We start from the raw sequence: 21,719 nt of genomic DNA, 5'->3' as shown, positions 1-21,719 counted from the left end.
TTTCTGTTTACTCCTAACAAAATAAAGCAATCGAATTTGAGTTAAGTATTGGTGCACTTTAATACTATCACATCTTTGAAAACTTCTAATTTGAGTTTTACCAATTAATGTGTCTCATGAAGAGAAGACACCAATTTAAAATGAGCCACAAACAGTAGAGTCCGATCAGTATAAAATTTGAAAAAAAAAAAAAAAAGATGATTGTATTTCTAGATTAGCAAGAAATTAGAAATTAGTTAATTCTGGCTGATTTCTATTTCTAGCTAATTTGGTCATTCTTTGCCATAGCTTACTCTATTCAAATAAACATATATTCTTGCTTGCATCCTAGATTGGAAATTAAAATTTTTCAAAGAACAAAGCTTCAATATTGGATACTGAAGAGTATACATGAAAGAAAATTCCTTTTGAAGCTATTAAACCATTTTTTTCTATGTGAAAGTTGAGGACAATTTATATAAATCACTTTTTGTCATGTAAAAAAGGTTACTCATGTTGTACTACCCACATAACTGAAAATATTGGCCATTTGGCCTTATCTGTGAGATTTGACGCTAAGTTTTTTGTTAGAGACTGGAAATTATACTAGTCCTTTTAAGGGGTAAAAAATTCAAATTCAGTACTGACAAACTTTTGCTTGGAGTTTTACTGTACATTTATTTTTAAAGAAAAAGAAAACAAAAGCCAGACAAACCCAAGTTGTCCAGGCAAATAAACTCAAATCTTTGTCACGTCTGATATTATAATCTTCTATGTAAGTTTTTTAATTAAAGTTATTTCTATATGCCTTGTGTTGCTTGTTACTAAATGCGACCTATTCATGGCACAAAGCTTTCCCAAGCTGAATAAAAACAAACATTAACAAATTTTTACCTTGTAATGCAGGAAGAAACCCAAACAAGCTCTAGTCTGTGCTTAAGTGTTAGCATTCTTATTTTTTGAACCTTATTTCTCAAAACTTATAGTAGCCTCAAGAAGTCTGATATTGGTCCTGATTATTTCTTGCCATATTTATAACACAGCAAGAGTATTTACAGGAATGAAGTAGCTGACACATATTTTTAGACTCTGTATAATTCAGAACAGTTATAAATATTTAGTTTATGGATTGACTCTGCATCCTGTCATCTTTTTGCCTACCTGATCTTTCTTGGAATAAAATAATATATCCTTGGGGTCAAGATCCATAGTTCCAGAATATTCTCAGCCATCTGGTTCTGCTACAGTGTAAAATTAGACTGGAAATAAGACAATGTTAAGTAAAAAGCTTCTTTTACCTAACCCACCTCCCAAGGGCTCCATTTGTAAAAGTACAGACCAGAAATTCTACCACCTCCCAGATCCTTTCCAGGTACCACCCTATCGAGCAGTAATTTCTTCATTTTTTAAATGGGGACAAAAATATCTGCTTTATTATTACCACTTACTTATAGAGGTGATTTACAGATTTAATGAGAATATATCAAAGTACTTTATAACTCACAAAAATATAAACTTATACAATGCTACTTTGTATTGAGCATATTCTAAATTCTGGGACTAGTACCGGAAACTTTACATATATAGTGTTACCTCTTAATTCTCAACAGAACCCCACAGTTGTTATAATTACATTTAATGTATAAATGACTTCAGAGAAACACACGAAAGATTGGGTGATTTGTTAAAGGTCCAGCTAGAAAGGGGCAGTCAGAATTCAACCCAGTATTACTTCCAAATAGACGTTTCACTTTTTCCTTTCTACTCAGAGCTTATACAACAGCATTATTTAACATTCTTAAGAATGGTGGGGAGGAATCACTGAATAACCTGCTTTGACAAAACACCCTGATAAAATCTATGCTTGTATTTTAGAACCCCTGGGTTTCACACATTGTTTTTGTAGTTTTTACACATCAAGTGTAAGGTGAAAAGTGATAGATTTTAAGAACCAAGAATATGGTATGCCACCCCACCCAAACTTACAGACAAATCACAAATAACATGAAACAGAAAAAAACCATAAAGACTTCCTTTGCTTTTGGAAAACAGCTGAGAAACAACAAAATTCTTTTCAGAAGTACAGACAAAATTTGTTTTTGTAGTGTAACTAATATGCCCTCCTTAGACATTAAGACACTTTTCTGTTTGTAACCTTAAAGCAGCCGTATTTTTACTCTTTATAAAAATCAAATCTCTCAATAAAAACAGTATCTTACTCACTAATCATTAAATTGCATCACTAAAAATGTAGTTATACACACCAATTTCTGACCTCTTAGAATATTCTGCACAATCAGTTTTAATCACTGGAATGAATAACTGCTCAAAAAAGCAGTACGGCTTCAATTGCATTATGATTTGGTAGTCAATATTCCTGTTTTCCAGTAAAAGGGAGATTTCATGAACAGAAACACTGGGCTCCTTATGGTTTCATCGATCAAGAGAACGTTTCTGAGCAGCTTCTGAGCAAACATTTCTTAATAGGTTGATCACAGATCTGGGGTCTTCACTCCTCATAATAGCACTGCCAGACACAATCATGTTAGCTCCTGCCTGGAAGAAGTAAACAGTTAGGTTATGCCTCAAAGGAAAATGTAGAAAAACCTAAAACAGAATTCCTGGACTAGAGTGTCTACCCTTGCATCTGTCAACATTTCAATCATATGAGAGCCACTTTGAGATTAAGCAGACTTAAGCAATCTAGTTCAATAAGAAAAATTTAAAATGTTCACAGATGAGGATGTGAGACTATTTTTAACTGTGTCTAAGAAATCACTGACCTTTCTGGTAAACCAACTCTTAATAATCTACATGGTATCTTTGCGACTCTTTATATAAGGTTTAAAAGCCTTTACTCCTCAAGTCCACTAAGGATTTTCCCAATATGCACCAATGCCTCTATAGTTACTAAAAAAAACACTTTCATTCTTTGAATTATATTTATATGAATTTGTGAGTGTGAAAGGACAATTATTGCTAAAAATGTAAAATTCTCCATAAACTATGGCAAAATTAAGTGAGTTCTCGTTTTTGTGTCAAAAAATAGAATGTCTCTTTATACTCCATTGCATTTCAGAATGGTTTTGAAGTGGCTTTAAAAAAGTTTTTAAGATACATTTAAATATGGAAGCAAAGAAATTGAAACAGAAAAGCTAAAAAATTGGGTCTAAATTTAACTCTGAGCTTCCTAGGATTTGATTCAAGGATGGAAACCCAATCTGTTTTGTGATTCATTGCTAGAACAAAGAGGGAGAAGTGGGAGAACCACAGGTTGAGGAAAATTTTTCCAGACAGATAGTGTCACTTTATGTATGACAGCATTTCTAACAGTATTCCTCACAGAAATTATAAAGGTGAGTTTTATAGGGTTAACACTGCAAATATTCTCTTCAGTTAACCCATTTATGCCTAGTGTTCCATTATTGGAACGCTAAGCTTGTGGGAGTTCTTCATATCCTGCTGTTTAAGGTCAACGCCAAGGTCTGATTTTTCACACAAAAAATTTGCTACCTCTGGCATAAAAGCAGGAATAGTATACTGGCAAAGCACAGTTTAGTACAAAGCAATTCCACAAGCGGTCAAAAGGATATGAGCTCACTCATCATCTGGCCAGCCCCTCCTGCATAAGTATTTACTACCGTCAAGCTTTTCATAGGTATATATCAAGCAGAAAAGTGTGGCAGTTATACAAGAACCTGGAAGTAGATACACCACACTGTGGAAGAAAAGCAGGTCATGTGAGCTTTAATCACTTGCAGTGCTACCAGAAGGGCTGGCATCCTCAGGAGCCTGACTATGCTAGACTAGCTATCTGAAAAAAAAAAAAAAAAAGTAAAAAAGAGTTTTTACTTCTATACAGATACCCAAAGAGGTATCAGGCCTAGATTTTCATCAAAAATGGTTCTAGCAAGTTCTTACAAGGAACAATTAAGTAATATATAGGTTCTAAAGAATAATGTAATAATTAGGTCAATTAGATTTATCTACTTTTTCCCCCCTTGGTAAGGAGGTATCTTTTAATTCCATATTTTGGAAAAATTTCTCACTTCCAAGGCCATGAAACTTAATGATCTTCCAAAGGGCTGAAATTCAACATATTCTTTTTTAAAAAAGAACTTTCTTCAGCCTTCCTGAGACAACCAGGATTTACAATTTTAACAATTTATGTGATTTTAGAATATCCACTTAATGGGCCGGACACAGTGGCTCACATCTGTAATTCCAACACTTTGGGAGGCCGAGGCAGGCAGATCACTTGAGGTCAGGAGTTTGAGACCAGCCTAGCCAACATAGTGAAACCCTGTCTCTACTAAAAATAAAAAAAATTAGCCAGGCATGGTGGCAGGTAGCTGTAATCCCAGCTACTCAGGAGGCTTAGGCAGGAGAATTGCTTGAACCCAGGAGGCAGAGATTGCAGTGAGCAGAGATCACGCCACTGCACTCCAACCTGGGCCACAAAGAGAGACTGTCTCAGAAAAAGAAAAAAAAAAAAAAAAAGAATATCCACTTATGGCTATTTATTTTCCTAGTTGTACATGTGAACAAAAAATACTTTTCCAAGAAAGAAAGTCAACTTAGGAACCACAGAGGGAATCGCTGGCCCGTGAGACAATGTCCTGGAGACATATTTGATGGGAAATTGGTCTAGTCATAGTTGAAGAGCAATCTCACCTCTGCACACTTATGGACAGTGTCAGGACCTACTCCACCATCGACCTCTATATCCAAAGATGGGAACTGGGTCCTCAACCAGTGAACCTAGATATATACATGAGGAAATAAGTAACTCCTAAAGTGGGTATGTTGGTGGGGGTGGGGGACAACCAAACAAAAAAATCCAACAGCCAATATTAGCAATTAAAACTCCAATTGTCTCACACAATAACTATACCAATACAACATATTACTGGGGAACACTTGGTTTTTAATAGCAAGCTTTGTTCTATTTGGCAAACAGCAATCTGTAATGTCTTTGCAGAGACTGTATGTCATGGAAACAAGACAGACAAATCCTCAATAGTCAATGACAACTTCCAAGAGATCTAAAAGTTACAGAGATAATAGTTTCAAAAGGAAATTTCAAGACTGCCAGGCGTGGTGGCTGACACCTGTAATCCCAGCACTTTGGCAGACCAAGGCGGGAGGATAGCTTAAGCCCAGGAGTTCAAGACCAGCCTGGGTACGTAGTGAGACCTCCTCTCTATTAAAATGTGTAAGAATTAGCCGGGCATGGTGGTGTGCACCTGTAGTCCTAGCTACTCAGGGAGCTGAGGCAGGAGGATCTCTTAGAGTCCAGGAGGTCGAGGCTGCAATGAACCCTAATTGCATCACTGCATTCCAACCCAGGTGACAGAGCAAGACTTTGTCTCAAAAAAAGAGAAAATTTCAAGATAAAGATGTAATTACTTTTCTGATTTCCAAATCAGAAATCTATTACAGCATTTATTATACTGTATTAGAATGATCTGTAAGCATCCCGACATCTCCTCACCTTCAGAACAGGTTATGCCTAAATATACAAGCCTTTCAATAAATGCTTACTGAATGAACACACAGTAAAAGCCTCACCCCAAAATCAAATACTTTCTTTTACCTTTGGCATCATATCTTCCATGAATTTCTGCCCTCCAAACCCCGGTTCCACTGTCATAACCAAGGCCATATCTATTTGATTAGCCCATGGTGCCAAATACTCAACTGAGGTTCCTGGTTTGATGGCAAGGCCAACCTGTAATAGACACAAATATGCTGTATCACATTTACAATTACTTCTGTATTATATTATTGTGGCATAGCAGGCCCAGTAGAAATATCTGTTCTTATTTTTTAAAAGTTAACAAGACTATTAAATGTAAGTATTTCCAACAAGCAGTAGCTTTCAGAAAACTTTAGTGGAATATATAAATGCTATTTGACAAAGAAGTTAAATCCTGGCATTATAGCTGAAGAACAGCTGCTTAAATAAGGTATTCTTTACCTGCAATAGGCCCTGACTGTGCCACTGCACTTCAGCCTGGGCGACAGAGCAAGACTGTCTCAAAAAAAGAAAAAGAAAATTTCCTGTTTCCAGCAAATCTTCCCAACTCAGAGTGAATGTTACAAAACACTCTCATCACTGATTTCTTACCTTCATCCCATTCTCCCGAATGTCTTTAATCAAAGCCCCTGGGTTCTCAGTAGCCTCGAGATGAAAGGTGTACTGATTGGCTCCTGCTACAGCCATTGGCTTTACCCACTGTTCTGGCTTGGACACCATCATGTGCATGTCTAGAAAGAAAAGACACTTCAAAATATTACTGAAAGATACCTGGCTCATGTTATGGAAGCCAACCTGTATGTAGTTTTTGCCACTTCTGATATGAACTCTTTGGGCATCACACAAATCATTGTTTAAATAGTTCTAATTCAGTATAGGTAGTTTCCTCTTATTTTGAAGACAAGGATTTATTTAAATTCATTTACAAAAAAACACTATTTTCCCACAAAAAGCATACAGTGCTGTATATAAAAAGTTAACATCTAAAAATCAGGAAATCTAGGTCCAGGTCCAGGAAATGCCACTCTAAAAAACTTAAAGAATATGTCATATTATCTGTGCAGACTAGTTTCCTCTAGGAAAAATTAAGTGATCCTTTTCATTTATTCTTTCAATTTATTGAGCTATTGCTGCGCCATTAATTATTCTACGTCCTAGGGTTAGAGCAAAAACATGAAACTCTCCTGTCATAGGGATTACATTCTTAATGGGAGAGTCAAACAATAAACAAAATAAGTAGGTAAAATGCACACTAGGTTGGCAGTTAATATGGCTGGTGTGCCTGCGGAAGGAGACACACCAGTCAGAGGTCAGGGAAGCATGTGGTGAGGAGAAACCCTACAGCATTCTGCAGGCCACCGGGAAAACCACCACAGTGAAGTGATAAGATACTATCGACTGAGGAAGCTACGATAGCAATAACTCAGGTGAAAAATGACGGCAGCAATTCAGGATGGATATGTTCTTAAATAAGAGCAAAGAGAGCTGAGGATGGATGAGATGTGGAGGATAAGAGGATCCTCCATGGGTAGATAGATGAGAGGGAAATAAGGATGGCATCAAGGATTTTGGCCTTATCAACTAGAAGAACGGAACTGCCATTAATTGAGAGGCAAAAGACTGCAAGAACAAATTTAGGGGGAAGGACATGTTGACTGCAAGAAACCTGATATTCATCCTAATTCTAAAGCTTGATTCATATAAACACGTAAGGTGAAAATGGGCACGGCCTTCTTAAAGATCTTGACTTAAAACATAATAGCATTTCATAAGAAGGAGAGGGCAGCTTAAAACAAGCTAAACCAAGAAATAACACTGTGAAGAATCATGTGTTTGATAGATGATAGTGAGGAGAGGTTTTCAGTTTTTTATTTTGCTAGAGGAAGCACATTTCTGAAACAGCCAAGCTATATTTAAGAAAAAAATTCTAACATTTCAAAACAATTATGAAATACAATAAAGCCTTGAAAAAAAAGTCAGAAAAAGAAAAAGCTTGACTAATAAAGTCAAGATTAACGTTTGTATTTCTAATCCAGCAAAAGTAATTGTATGAGAACTTTTTTTTTTTTTTTTTTAAAATAGAGATGAGGTCTCACTGTTTCCCAGGCTGGTCTCGAACTTCTGGCCACAAGTGATCCTCTCTCGTTGGCTTCCCGAAGTGCAGGGATTATAGGCATGGGCCACCACACCCGGCCTAAATTAGAACATATTTTAATAGGTAAAACTTTATTCTTAAAAAAATGTATTACATCTGGTGTTTCTTATTCTTTGTATTATAAACAAGGAAAATTCAAGCCGGTTTAAAATACCTACTCCAGGTCGGGCATGGTGGCTCACACCTGTAACCCCAGCACTTTGGGAGGCCAAGGTGGGTGGATCACAAGGTCAGAAGATCAAGACCATCCCGGCTAACACGGTGAAACCCCATCTCTACTAAAAATACAAAAAAATTAGCTGGGCGTGGTGGCGGGCGCCTGTAGTCCCAGCTACTCGAGAGGCTGAGGCAGAATAGCTTAAATCCAGGAGGTGGAGCTTGCAGTGAGCCGAGATTGCGCCACTGCACTCTAGCCTGGGTGACAGAGCGAGACTCCATCTCAAAAAAAAAACACAAAAAACAAAAAACAAAAAAAACCTACTCTATTCATTCCTTAAGTTACCAGACTGCTAGCTATGTCATCCTTACTCAACCTCTAGCATCCAGTAACCACTAGCAACCCTCAATGGAGAAGTTCTATAGTGTTCAGGGAGTCAATGGTTCAGCAAATCTGTGTATAGTTAACATTAGATCAGCAATTCTATTATCATCATAATCTATTATTCATCAAATTGGTCAACAATATGCTGATTAAAAACAATCTAAGTTCTATTAAATTCTAAGTTACATTAAAAAAACACTATATATGGCTAGATGCGGTGGCTCAAGCCTGTAATCCTAGCACTTTGGGAGGCCAAGGCAAGTGGACTGCTTGAGCCCAGGAGTTCACACTCTTAAAAATTATTAAAGACCCCAAGAAACTCCTGTTGATATGGATTATATTTATAGATATTTAATATATGAGAAATTCAAACTAAGACATTTTAAAGCATGTAATTTTTGGCGGGTATGGTGGCTCACACCTATAATCTTAGGAGGCTAAGGAGGGAGGATGGCTTGAGCCCAGTTTGAGACCATCCTGGGCAACGTAGTAAGACTCCTTCTCAACAACAACAGAATAATTAGCTAGGCATGGTAGTGTGCCCCTGCAGTCCCAGCTACTGGAGGGGAGGGGTGAGGTGGGAGGACTGCTGGAGCCCAGGAAGACTGAGGCTTCAGTGAGGTATGAAGGCCACCACTGCACTCTAGCCTGGGTGACAGAGCAAGACTGTCTCAAAAAAAAAAAAAAAAAAAAAAAGGATAACTCTATTACCTATTAATTAAGAGTGGTATTGTTTGTTGTACATTTTTGCAAGTCTTCAGTGTCTGGCTTAACAGAAGACACCTATATTCTCACATCTGTTCTGTATCCAATCTGTTGTAATACAGATGTTCTATAATTTACAATGGGGTTACATCCCAATTAACTCATCCTAAATTGAAAATACTGTTATGTCTAACTGCATTTAATATACCTAACACACCAAACATCATAGCTTAGCCTAGCCTATCTTAAATGTGCTGAGTGGTAATCTTACAAAGGTTAGGTACAGTGTGCACTCTGTAAACCCTATCAATGAGCTTTTCATTCTTTGTTACATTAAAACCCAGTGTTTGTCTTGTATTTTGAATGGGTCTTTTAAGTACTGATTTGCTGAGTTACACACATCTTAGAAACAGTGACAGATTTCATTCCATAGTACCCCAAAATCACATTTGTTAAAATAACTACAGATCTCATCAGAAAAGCCTGTTAACTGTTGGGACGCTATCAAACCCAGAGTGGTAAGATACACAAGTTTTTCAAAATTCTAATTTTGGGAACAAAAACTGACAAGGTATCTTTCCTTGAAGAGACAGCCTCATTTAGTTAATATTTTTTAAATGTCATTAAAATAGCCAGGTCTGAAAAACCACAGTTGATCTGTCAGTTGTTCTTTCAAATAAACATAGTGTTCCGGAGGAAAGCAGCTAGTTCACATCATACCTCTATGGTGCAAGTGGTTTTCCTTGAGAAAACCATTATGTTCCAGTATGCAGCAATGCAGCACAAGCGCTTTATATGCACTTCCTACTTTGCCACACAAAATATTAAAAAGGCATGCATTAAAGGACCAAGATTTATTAATTTGTACTGCTTCATCAAGGATATTTATTGCAAATGCATGATGATGAAGAATATAATAACTCCTGATACAGTCCCTGCCTTGAGCTGGTTAAGGCACCAGCAAACTAACTCATCAATGTTTTTGTACCATCAGTAGAAATAATGGCAAATAATTTCCTAGGATCATGAAAATAGTTTTGACATACTCTCATAGATGACCTGAAAGGGTCTCAAGGATTCGTGTGGGTCCTTATACAACATACTTGAGGATCACTGATTTAGACAATAACAGGAACAGACTTTTCCCATCACTGTATTTCTTAAACGTTTATTTCTACTCAATATGAAAACTGAACAGTTAAGAATGTTAGCGTTACATATACAACACAACATGTAATCTAGGTCCTAGAATACATTCATGCAGCAATTATCCAACAACCAAAATCCAAGAATTAAACAAATGTTTCTTAATATAAAAAACAAAGGTAGTCGGGCTCAGTGACTTACACCTACAATCACAACACTTTGGGAAGCCAAAGCAGGAAGATGGCTTGAGCCCAAGCCTTCAAGATTAGCCTGGGCAATACAGAGAGATCCCATCTCTACAAAAAGTAAAAAAAAAAAAAAAAAAAAAAATAGCCGGGTGTGGTGGCACACACCTGTAGTCTTAGCTATAGCTGTGGCGGGAGGATTGCTTGAGCCCAGGAGTTCAAGGATGCAGTGAGCTATGATTGTACCACTGTACTCCTGTCTGGGTAATAGACGGAGTCTGTCTCTTAAAGCAACAACAACAACAAAAAGCGAAAAACCAAAAAACAAGGGTCACAAAAACCAAACGTTAAAGTGAATGGAGTTCATTTATCTTTTAGACCAAATTCTAGAAAGATTAATTAGCAAGTTTATCAACAAATGAAAACAAGAAGAAAAAGCAGATTGTGTGTGGTGGCAGCAACACAGGATTGCTAAAAGGAAAGGCACTGACAGGAAGGGATATAGACAATAGTATGGTGTGACAATGGGAGCCTAAATAAAAGGGAGCGAAAAGGGGAAAAAAAGCAAGCATTAAAAAAATTCACACAAGCAAGCCAGAAGCGAGGATTCTGGCCATTGATCGTACAGTGGGAGAAAACAGTGCTATTTATTTCATCCACCTCTCATGGTCATGAGAACAACCGTAATTAATAGGAAAAGTCATGGTATCTGCTATATAAGCTAATCATGGCTTAAAAAAAAGTTTAGATAATCAGAGGACTATATCCCATTATATGGAAATTTCAAAATGGTGAACATATTGGTGCAACATTGTTTCCTCATGCCACATAAATGAGGTAATAATGTACATTTTCTTTGGTGAACTCAAAGTAGATGGATCCTACACAGAGGCTGGAGACTATATCCAACAGAATTTTCTGTGATATTGGAAATGTCCCATAGCTGCACTGTACAATATGTGACTACTGAAGACTTGCAATGTGATTAACGTGAATAACAAACTGAATTTTTAAGTTTATGTTATTTAATTTAAAAAAATTTTTTTTTTTTTTGACATGGAGTCTCACACTGTCACTCAGGCCGGAGTGCAGTGAACGATCTCAGCGCACTACAATCTCCACCTCCCAGGTTCAAGTGATTCTCATGCCTCAGCCTCCTGAGTAGCTGGGATTATAGGCATGTGCCACCATGCCCGATTAATTTTTGAATTTTTAGTAGAGACGGGGTTTCACCATGTTGGCCATTCTGGTCATGAACTTAAGTTTATTTAATTTTAATAGCTACATGTGGCTTATGACTACCATAGTAAACAGCACAGAGTCCTTCATAAAACTGGTCAACGATATGCTGATTAAAAAGAATCTAAGTTCTACTAAATTGTAAGTTACATTAAAAAAAACTATTTATGGCTAGGCTGGTGGCTCAAGCCTGTAATCCTAGCATTTTGGGAGGCCAAGGCAGGTGGATTGCTTGAGCCCAGGAGTTTGAGACTAGCCTGGGCAACATGGCGAAACTCAGTCTCTATTTTTAAAAAAAGAAAAAAATAAATAACACTATTTATAAAAACATGTAAAATTTCTCATGTTTAAGAGATCTGGCAGGTGAGACACTGTTAATATAAATCACTTGTAGGCCACTAAGTAATCTTAAAAATCTTAATTTACATTGTACTATGACATTGGAGTGAATATTTAGGCACCACTTGTAAAAAGCTCCAATTTGCATAAAATAAATGGCTTCCGGACCATAAATCAACTGATTCATAAATTCACTTAACAATTACACTGAGCCCTGATCGTGTCTATGCTTAGCTTTAGGAAAACCATAGTAAACAAACTGGATTCAATCCCTGCCCTCAGAGAGTTTATAGTCTAATAAAAGTAATTGCAGATCAAAGGAAGTTCTCAGAGGAAAATCAACAGGTGATAAGATAATTGGATAAAGGTTAATTTGGGAGAGGGCGCTCAAAAAGGCCTCTCTGAGGAAATGACGAACGACTTGAGGCCCAAAGATGAGGCAGCCAGCCAAACTACTACCTTTCCATGCAGATTAGCCAAGGCCCAGAGGCAGGAAGATGTTTGGCTTGTTACCGCTTGTTACCGAGTCAGGCCAATGAAGACCCAGGATACGGAAGTTGGGGAAAGGGTGCCAGATGAACTTGGAAGTTAAAAAAAATCAACCATCCAGTTTTCCTTTACTTGAGCAACACATCCAGCTTCAGATGGCGTAACACCCACTTACCAAAGAAAGGGTCCTGGCCTAGCTGCTTTCGAAGGCTTTCTACCACAGGGTGACCAAAGGTGATGTTGGGAACAAAATGCCTACAAGACAAACAAAATCTACTCTGAAAATGTTTTCAATTCAGTTTCTGTATCTCTCTCTCAATATGAATTCTGACACAGGTTGAGGGGACTGTCTGCAATGTTTTTCAATTTAATACTTAATCATCAGTATTAAATAATACTAAAAATACTGGGTCATTTTGGTTTTACTAGGCAATGTCTCCTTGACATTTCAACAAATCATGTCACATATATTTTCATAATGATTTGACTCTGTAATTCACGACCCATGACAAGTAGAAATGGAGAGATGATAAAATCAGAAACCCTCAGGCTTTATGACTTGCCCAAGTCACACACTAGTTAGTAAGTTCTGGACTCTAATATTGATCTCCTGAATCCTAATCTATCTCAGGAGGCCTGTGGCTACTTCTAATCACTTCTATCACAGGGCACTAAATGACAGTTTCTTTAAACTTTCATAAAGATGACTAATAAAGAAATGTGATGTGTTTATTAGTAATGACCACCTTTCACTGAGGGTTTACTACATGCCAAGCATTGTAATTTACTTCATTTCATCTTCACGACAGCCTTATAAAGTAGATGCTATTATTATCCCCTTTGAAGAGCACAAGATAAATAAAATCCTTAAGTAACTCAGTTAATAATTTGTGGAAGTGGATTCAAATTAAGTCTACCAGCCAGGCACAGTGGCTCACGCCTGTAACCCCAATACTTTGGGAGGCTGAGGCGGGCAGATCACTTGAGGTCAGGAGTTCAAGACCAGCCTGGCGAACATAGTGAAACCCTGTCTCTACTAAAAATACAAAAATTAGCTGGGAGTGGTGGCATGCACCTGTAATCCCAGCTACTAGGCAGGCTGAGGCAGGAGAATCGTTTGAATCCGGGAGGTGGAGGGTGCAGTGAGCCAAGATTGTGCCACTGTATTCCAGCCTGGGCAACAAAGCGAGACTTATCTCAAAAACAAAAACAAAAACAAATCAAGTCTACCAGACCCACAGTACTTATCCTTTACCCTACTCCAGTTAATCTTTTTGTTCTATCACTAGTTCACTTAAATCTTTAACAAAACCGGGGCCGGGCATGGTGGCTCACAAATGTAATCCCAGCACTTTGGGAGAACGAGGTGGGCGGATCACAAGGGCAGGTGTTCAAGACCAGCCTGGCCAACATGGTGAAACTCCATCTCTACTAAAAATACAAAAATTAACTGGGCGTGGTGGCATGCATCTGTAATCCCAGATACTCAAGAGGCTGAGGCAGGAAAATCGCTTGTACCCAGGAGGTGGAGATTGCAGTGAGCCGAGATCACGCCACTGCACTCCAGCCTGGGCAACAGAGCAAGACTCTGCCTCAAAAAAAAAAAAAAAAAAAATCTCCTATATCCAAGTACCATACTAGGTGCTTCAGAATACTGTTTTGTAAAGGAAATATGCTACAGTTCCTATGACAGAGACTGACAGCTAACGAATGACTCACAAGAATTCACAACCCTACTGCTATCATATAGTTGTCGTGGGATGTCAACTCAGTCAAACCTTTTCATTCCCAGTTCCCTTTACATTCAAGTGGCCCATGTGACTTTACATCCCAGTTCCCAGTTTCCTTTACATCCAAGTGGCTCATGTGACTAACTCTCACCACCAGACTGTGAGTGCAAGTAATGTGAGTCACTGCAGAGCTCAGAAGGTTAAGGAGAATTCCTTTCCTATTCCACTTTACCCTTCTGCCAACAAAGCCCTTACAGAATGGAAGAACACTCACACTGAACTCTTACATGAATGAGAAGCCAGAATGCTAAGCTACTGAAATCTGGGCTTTGTTAAAGCAGCAGGTATTATCCTATATGAGGATTACAAGAAAAGCTATACAATAACAGGCAGATAACATGTGATTATAGATAAAACATACATAAAATAAGAACAAGTATTAGAGAACATTAAGAAAGAAGTTCATGAGATTTACAAAATAGGATTTATAAAGATGGGAAAAGAAACAAAGGCTGAAAATGAAGCAAAAGCAGAAATAAGCAAGTTACAGTCAAAGACGTAGAGAGTGGTATTGATCAACTTTGGCTAGTGTAAAAAAAAAGATGGGAGGTTGGCAGTATCACATTAAAGGTGTCAAATGCCAAGCTCAATGTCTGGACTTTTGTCCTGCTGTAAATATGAAGCAAGATCTTAAAGCGAGAAATATTAATAAATAAGATAGGATGGGAAATAAATTACAAGAGGGTAGGTAATTGCAATTGCCACTTGGTAAGTGGCAAGGAACACTAAGAATGACAAGACAGGCAAAACTGATTGGATCTTAGGTGTGTGGGAGGGGAGTTAAAATACAAACTATGTTTAAGGTCTCACAGTTAGATGACAGGTAGAATGAGTGCTAATAAAAACCAAACTTATATGTGGGCCACACGCAGTTCTAAAGACTTCCTATATATTAAATCATTAAAACCTCACAACAACCCTATGAGGTAGGTACTTTTATTAACTGTATTTTACAGATGAGGAACAGAGGCCCAAGGTCACACAACCAGTAAGTGCTGAAGGCAGGAATTAAACATAGGCACTATGGCTACAAAGTCCAGACTCTTAACTACTATGCTCATCTGTCCCTATAATGACAACTAACGAAACAAACGGGGAAAAAGTCTAGTGGAGAAGAGATTCAAGAGAGAGAGGTAAGGATTCAGGACACATCTGAGAGGGACACGTAAGGTGGATGGGTACAGACACTTTCACTCAATAACACCCTGGTCTTTGGAGGTTTAATTTCTATCATTAAAAAAGTAATTCTAACATTTGCCTGAGCAATGATTGTCAGGGCTGTGGATAAGATGCATGTGTTTACTTAAAACTTGAAATAAGGGTCACAGAAGCAGGCAGTAAAGCCTATTGAATGTTTTACAATTCTGGAATTAAAGATTTGAATTTCACATACTGTTCTTTTAATTTGCTGTGTAGTCTGGGAAATAGTTTCGTTGTCTTAACAGTAGGTTTCATTTATTATGAAAATAAAAGTATAATAACCACCTCCTGAGTAAACACGAGAACCAAAAAAAATACACTTTTACTTTTTTGGGAAAATCTAAACAAAATGTATAAAAGTACTAACCCCAAAGTTATGTGGCTTAATTTGTGCTTTTGAAAATCAATTCAATGCACTAGGTTCACGAAGTATATTGGAAGAACAAAAATGCATCAGTTATCTCAAAAAAAACCCAAAGGCTACGCTAAGCCATAACAAAAAAGGGCTACAATCCTAAGCACGAAGTCAGGGTGTCCCAAATTTGCCAAACAGTAACCATGAGAGCAGTTCTAATGTATTGACAGTCTCTACCTCAGCCTATTGACTCCAAAGAGGACCAGGAATCTGAATTTTGAACAAATGCCAGAGCGAGTTAACAGACCAGCTTGGACAACACTTAATTATTTCACTTTAACAGAGAGAAACTTCATTAAAAAGTCTGCTTCATCATTATCTTATTTTGCCTCTTTTTCCTTTAAGTTATTTTCTGGAGTTAAGTGTGAAAGAAATAAAATACAATAAAAAGGTATCCCTTTCTCCCAGGGACTTACTGGAATTACACTATAATTTTTTGTAATACAAGGATACAATCTTCCCTCTCATGTTCCATCATCACTCCTAAACTTTACTTATGTAATTCTAACACAATCTACTGCAGACAGATCAAGCCATTTGCCCTATCTCCCAACAAGGCAAAGATGGTAAGAGGAGGATTAGAGTCGCTATAAAAGGTACAGGACTGTAACTAGAACACAATCTTCCTGTGAATCAGGAATCACGAACTCAAATGCTGCTGAGAGTTAGATAACATCAAAGAGCAAAACAGAGCAGTTAGGGAAAGGGGCCAAATGAAGTACGTCCCGAATGACTAAAGGTGAGGCTGCCCCTGTCAGCTCCAGCGCATGTCACCTGGTAAGACTGAGAGCCCAGTGCCAGCAAGTCTTTGAATTGGTTTTTTTTTTTTTCCCCCCAAAAGTCAGAAATGCAGTATTAATGTGAAAGCGTCCCAGTTTTAAATCCTGGTAGCTAATTTAGAAATTAATTCTTTGCTCTGTTCCCATGGTTAGGATGAACACATTCTAGTCACTGTCCTGTCATGATGCATTTATGTGTTTTCTAGGGTTTTTTTTCCCCACAGAATCCACTTGTCCTTTGTTTCACATATCCAATCATGCTAGTGCTCCACCTTCCACAGTATTCCCCAAACTGGTTTCTGACTTTCTAAATGAAGAAATTCAGTTGTAATCAGGGGAGAAATTGGAGGTCTTAGTGGAGAGGAGACTAGAAAACAACAAGCACATCCAAAGTGTAATGTTGGATGAGATTTTTGAAAGGGGCCAGGAAAAAAAAAAAACACGAAGGCAGTCCTGGGAGGGAAGGGACACTGTGGCTGGCCACATTTCGAAAGGGAGTCCACAGCCCACTTTCATAGCCCTAGCCTAGTAGACACCACAGCACATCACGTAGGGGCACTGGCACCAGCTCTGCCAGCCTCTGCTGAATCTGGTGAGACATCAGGGAAGAAACTGAATCTCCCTACACTGGTTTCCTGCTTTGCAAAAGGGGAATAGAAACAGCTCTTAACTCAGAAAATAGAGAAGATTAAAAGGGAAATAATTTTAAAATTGTATATGCAGAATTCAGTTTTTCCAAACCAAAGTATCTCCTGGCAAAGGGGAAGAGGAATCAATAAAAAACAAATACTTTATCTTTTTATTTTTTTGTTCCCAAAACTCTGATCCACGGTAAATACTTTATCTTATTGAGCTCAGTCTGTCATAGAGCTGCAAGGGGACAAAAGTGACTTCTGAGAGACTTCTCCTATTATGATTAAGCCATTCATTCATTCAGCCAACAATAACTAAGCTCCTTATGGTGTTTTTCCAGCAAAGAATATACAGGTAAGCAAAAAGAAGATAAACTTGGCTTTCAGGAAGCTTATAGGTTAGCAGGAGAGACACGAAATAAGTTAACAAAAATAAGTATACAGTTAACAAAAATAAATATACAAATTATTAGTTGCTTTTTTGAGGCCAAAGAATGTCTTAGTCATTCCCTGTAAGCCTAGGAACCACAGAAAGCATTTCATTTGAGACAACACAAGCTGTTGCATTGCTTCCAACCCTGGCTCCACCATTTTCTAGTTATGAGACCACTGGCAGATGACTTAACCTCTCTGTGCCCAGTTCCTCGCTGTCAAATGCTGGTGGTAATAACAACACCAATTTCAAACGGTTGTTTGAGTTAATTCACAAAAAAACGCCAGAATAGAAACAGTCAAGTGCTCATAAACATTGCTACTATGGTTATCATCAATAATCCTGACTGGTGAACGGAAACAATTACTTTCCCCAACCATTAACTTACTCAAACATAGTTTAATTAAAACCAAATTGCTCAAACAGACTCACAAATATACATATAGCTGTTCCATCCTGTGACCCTCTAGGTATTTTCTCAGGCACAAAAATGCAGCTACTTATCTTTGAGGTAGACACTCAGGGTATTATTACCTGTGACAATTTAGGGCTTTCAAGCAAAGATGTCAAAAATAAAGTATATAAGTATAATTACATATAATGGCCAATTAAAAGCCAACCTTTGTGAGAGGTAATATTTACTAAACTTTTTACACATTTGGCCTATTATTTTTAGTACTCTATGGTCAAAGTTTTGTCATTATCAGTTGGGTGGACTCCTAAGGTAACTGCGTAAAATGCAAAAGAGAAACAATACATTTAACCACCTAGAGCAATGGAAGATAAAACTCTTCAAAGTCAGACTAACATTAAAAAGAAAAGGAAATCATCACCTTTTGAAAATAACACCAATTTGCAAATTGAATGAGGGAACACAGGGTTTTTACCTATTTAAAATAAATTTATTTTTCCATCCCCACTCAAGATAACGGTATTTATGATCTTTACAGTCAGTTAACAGTGGGGCTCAGAGAACTACTTGGCAAACCCAGGAAGAGCCAAGTTGCAAGTCTGTCACAATCTTCTGTAATCTTGAGGGAGTCTTATTACTTTCTCTGGGGTTGTTTCCTCATTCTATAACCAACTTCAGAAACTAATATCCTGATTCCAAACAATACGATGTGCTGTAACTACAGTGCTTAAAAATTACTTACAAAAAACTGACCTCCCTGAAGAGCAGGGTGCCTGAAGAGAAAATAGACAGGAAAATCAGAATTTTAATAATGATGTAACCAACAATTATAGAGAACTTAATATACGCCAGGCACTGTAAACTTCACATGTACTCGCTCATTTCATCTTCCAAGATGCCTAAGCGGTAGGTTCTATTAGTAGTTCAATTTTTCAAATTATGAAACTGAAGCTCAATGAGGTTAGTGGCTTGTCCAAGGTAACCCAGCAAGTGGCAGAACTCGGGAACCTCACTGCAGGTGCCAACTTAAATCGTTAGAGAAGTCTGTCTCCCCAGCTTTGCCACTAACTAGCTATATGAGCTTGGGCAAGTCATGCTTCTCCCCTTGGGCCTCAGTTTCTCTAGCTGAAAGTGAAGAAACGTCCTAAAGATTTAGGTCGCTTCCGGGTCCTAAGTGATGGAAGACCACACGTTACGTGGGGGGAGGGGAGGAACTGAGGTTTGGGACCCGGCCGCAACCCAGGATGCCGCGTCGGTTCTGCTCCTGCTAGAGCCTCCAGGGCTCCTACCCCACACCCCTTCTAGCATCGCGTTCAGAGTGAGGCGCTCGGTGGTACAGGGACGCGGTACATCCAACAAGCACTCAATAAAGCTGCGCTGATCCGCCCCGCCGCGCGGCAAGCCCGACTGGAGCCCGGAAGAGTTACCCGTCCATTACATCCAGGTGCAGATAATCGGCCCCAGAGTCTAGCATCCGGAGGCACTCGGCCCCTAAATTGGCCAGGTCGCTGTTGAGGATGGACGGGCCAATCTTGCAGCCCGACGCCATACCGCTGGCTCCCTAGAGCAAGTTACCCGAGTCCCCGGCAAGACTAGAGCGTCACCCCGATTGGGCGCGCAGTTTTGGCCCCGCCCCTTCGCCGTACAGGCTTCCGGATTCTACCGGAAGCAGCGACTCCGCGGTAAGGAAGTCCCGCCTCCTCCTGGGGTGGGGCGCTGTCAGCCGTCCGCCTGGGGCGGGGCGGGGCACGTGGGCCTCCTCCTCCACATTTTGACTTTGCTTCTTGTGCTGTTTGGACCTTAAAGTCCTCGCAGTACTCAAGGCGTTTCTTAACCTCTTTTCACTTTGCTTCCCCTGCAGTTCCCTCTCCTCGGCTCTTGACTTCACATCACTTTTTGTTTCTCCACCCTTTGCATATGCGTTTCTTTCCTCTCCAGCGCCTATGCTGGCCCTTTAAAACAACAATTAAAAACCTTTCTCCCTCGTATTTCTCCTAGAGCTCTTTTGAGCTGGAGGAACCATGGCTCTGCCAGATACTAGCTGGGTGACCTGGCAAGTCACTTCTTACTTCGGTTTTCTCATCTGTAAAGACAGTGCCCAGCTTAGGGTTGTATTAAATGAGTGAAGCCAGGTAATGCGTCCAGCGGGATGCCTGGTGCTCAGTACAAAATGGTAGTTATTATTATATTACCCTCTTTTTCTGCCTCTGCACTTCCTCCTTCTTTTTTGTTTTTCCCTCTGTTGAGGCTCAGAAAATGATAGCCCAAAGTGAAGGCCTCAGACGCAACAGTGTTTCTCTGACTTCCTGCCCTGCTCTCTTCTCAGTCTCATTCCAGGAGGCAGGTCATAGAAACTAGAGCCTGTCTTCCCTAAGAAGAGTAATTGAAACCAGAACCCCCTTTCCCTGAAGCCAGACATAAAACCCAAAAGCATTACTCTAACTTTCCTCCACCTTTCTGTGTAAAAACTGGCCATAAATTATTTGATCCACCTCAACTGTAGGTTATAAAACTCCTCTTCTAGAGAAGGTTTTATCCCATATCCAGGAGGAGGGAATGCTGCACAGAAAGGCCAGAAATCTAAACTAGACTGGCCAAGGCCAGGTCAGTCTATTAGCATTAGATCGCCTATTTTGTCCAATCATATTTCTACATGGCTGTCTATACTTTGTTGAACCTAAGTAAAAAAATGGGTAATCACCCCTGTACCTTTGGGTCTTCATTCTGAAGGCTCCTGTGTCAGGTCAAACTATAATCAAATAAGTTTTTATGCCTTTTCTCCTGTTAATCTTCTTTTTGTCAGTGATTTTCAGCAAACCTTTGGAGGGTGAAGGGAAAGTTTTCCCTTGGCCCCTACACCTCTCCAATGCTCATTCACAAGTTGTGACAGGATTGTGTGCTGTTCACACACAGTTCAGAAATGTATAAGAGTATCCTGATGCTAAATGTGCCTAGGGTCAGGAAAAGAGACAGAAGTAAAACCACATGGCGGGGAAAAATGGACTTAGCAAGAGCAATCCTTAAGGGGTCAGAATACAGCACTTTGTACTCTGTATAAAAGACCGAAGTGGTGACTTGGACTGAGAGGTGACAGCGTGCTGGCAGCCCTCGCAGCCCTTGCTCGTTCTCGGCGCCTCCTTGGCCTTGGCATCCACTCTGGCCGCGCTTGAAGAGCCCTTCAGCCCACCCCTGCACTGTGGGAGCCCGTCTCGGCTGGCCAAGGCCGGAGCCGGCTCCCTCAGCTTGTGGGGAGGTATGCAGGGAGAGGCGCGGGCGGAACCGGGGCTGTGCGCGGGGCTTGTGGGCCAGCGCGAGTTCCAGGTGGGCGTGGGCTCTGCGGCCCCACACTTGGGCAGTCCGGCCAGCCTGCTGACCCCGGCCAGTGAGGGGCTTAGCACCTGGGCTAGCAGCTGCTGCACTGGATTTCTTGCCAGGCCTTAGCTGCCTCCCCATGGGGCAGGGCTCCGGACCTGCAGCCCACCATGCCTGAGCCTCCCCTCCATGCCGTGGGCTCCTGCACGCCCAGCGTCCCCGACGAGCGCCACCCCCTGCTCCACAGCACCCAGTCCTATCAACCGCCCAAGGGCTGAGGAGTGCCGGCGCAGGGCAGGGGACTGGCAGGCAGCTCCACCTGCGGCCCCAGTACGGGATCCACTGGGTGAAGCCAGCTGGGCTCCTGAGTCTGGTGGGGACTTGGAGAGACTTTATGTCTAGCTAAGGGATTGTAAATACACCAATCAG

General features: G+C 39.8%; 1 protein-coding gene across 7 annotated transcripts; it reads right to left on the bottom strand.

The window, feature by feature from the left end:
- Positions 1–631: 631 nt before the first annotated feature.
- Positions 632–19,642, bottom strand: RPE (ribulose-5-phosphate-3-epimerase). 7 transcript variants are annotated; one of them, XM_054477233.2, is made up of 7 exons: positions 19,417–19,549; positions 18,721–18,751; positions 12,493–12,572; positions 6,110–6,249; positions 5,576–5,710; positions 4,654–4,740; positions 632–2,535 (listed from the first exon to the last, which is right to left on the bottom strand). In XM_054477233.2, exons 4-7 carry the CDS (start codon positions 6,245–6,247, stop codon positions 2,413–2,415), a joined length of 483 nt encoding a protein of 160 aa, XP_054333208.1. In that variant the 5' UTR covers positions 6,248–6,249; positions 12,493–12,572; positions 18,721–18,751; positions 19,417–19,549; the 3' UTR covers positions 632–2,412. The 7 variants fall into 7 exon arrangements, with proteins under 7 accessions (XP_054333208.1, XP_054333200.1, XP_054333201.1 ...); XM_054477225.2 differs by lacking the exon at positions 18,721–18,751 and having other exon boundaries at positions 19,406–19,642; XM_054477226.2 differs by lacking the exon at positions 12,493–12,572 and having other exon boundaries at positions 1,382–2,535; positions 19,417–19,611.
- Between the last annotated feature and the right edge of the window lie 2,077 nt (positions 19,643–21,719).

Source organism: Pongo pygmaeus, chromosome 11 (assembly GCF_028885625.2).
Source record: "Pongo pygmaeus isolate AG05252 chromosome 11, NHGRI_mPonPyg2-v2.0_pri, whole genome shotgun sequence".
NCBI lineage: Eukaryota > Metazoa > Chordata > Mammalia > Primates > Hominidae > Pongo > Pongo pygmaeus.
The sequence above is the reverse complement of the archived record's forward strand: the minus strand, read 5'-3'. Positions and strand labels throughout refer to the sequence as shown.

Excerpts from the sequence above, each read along its gene's own strand:
- RPE (XM_054477225.2), bottom strand. The coding sequence starts at position 19,527 with ATGGCGTCGGGCTGCAAGATTGGCCCGTCCATCCTCAACAGCGACCTG. Across the intron at positions 6,250-12,492 it reads AGGCCAGGACCCTTTCTTTG|ACATGCACATGATGGTGTCC; the intron begins GTAAGTGGGTGT and ends TTTTCTTTCTAG. Across the intron at positions 4,741-5,575 it reads TGGAAGATATGATGCCAAAG|GTTCACTGGTTGAGGACCCA; the intron begins GTAAAAGAAAGT and ends GTATATATCTAG.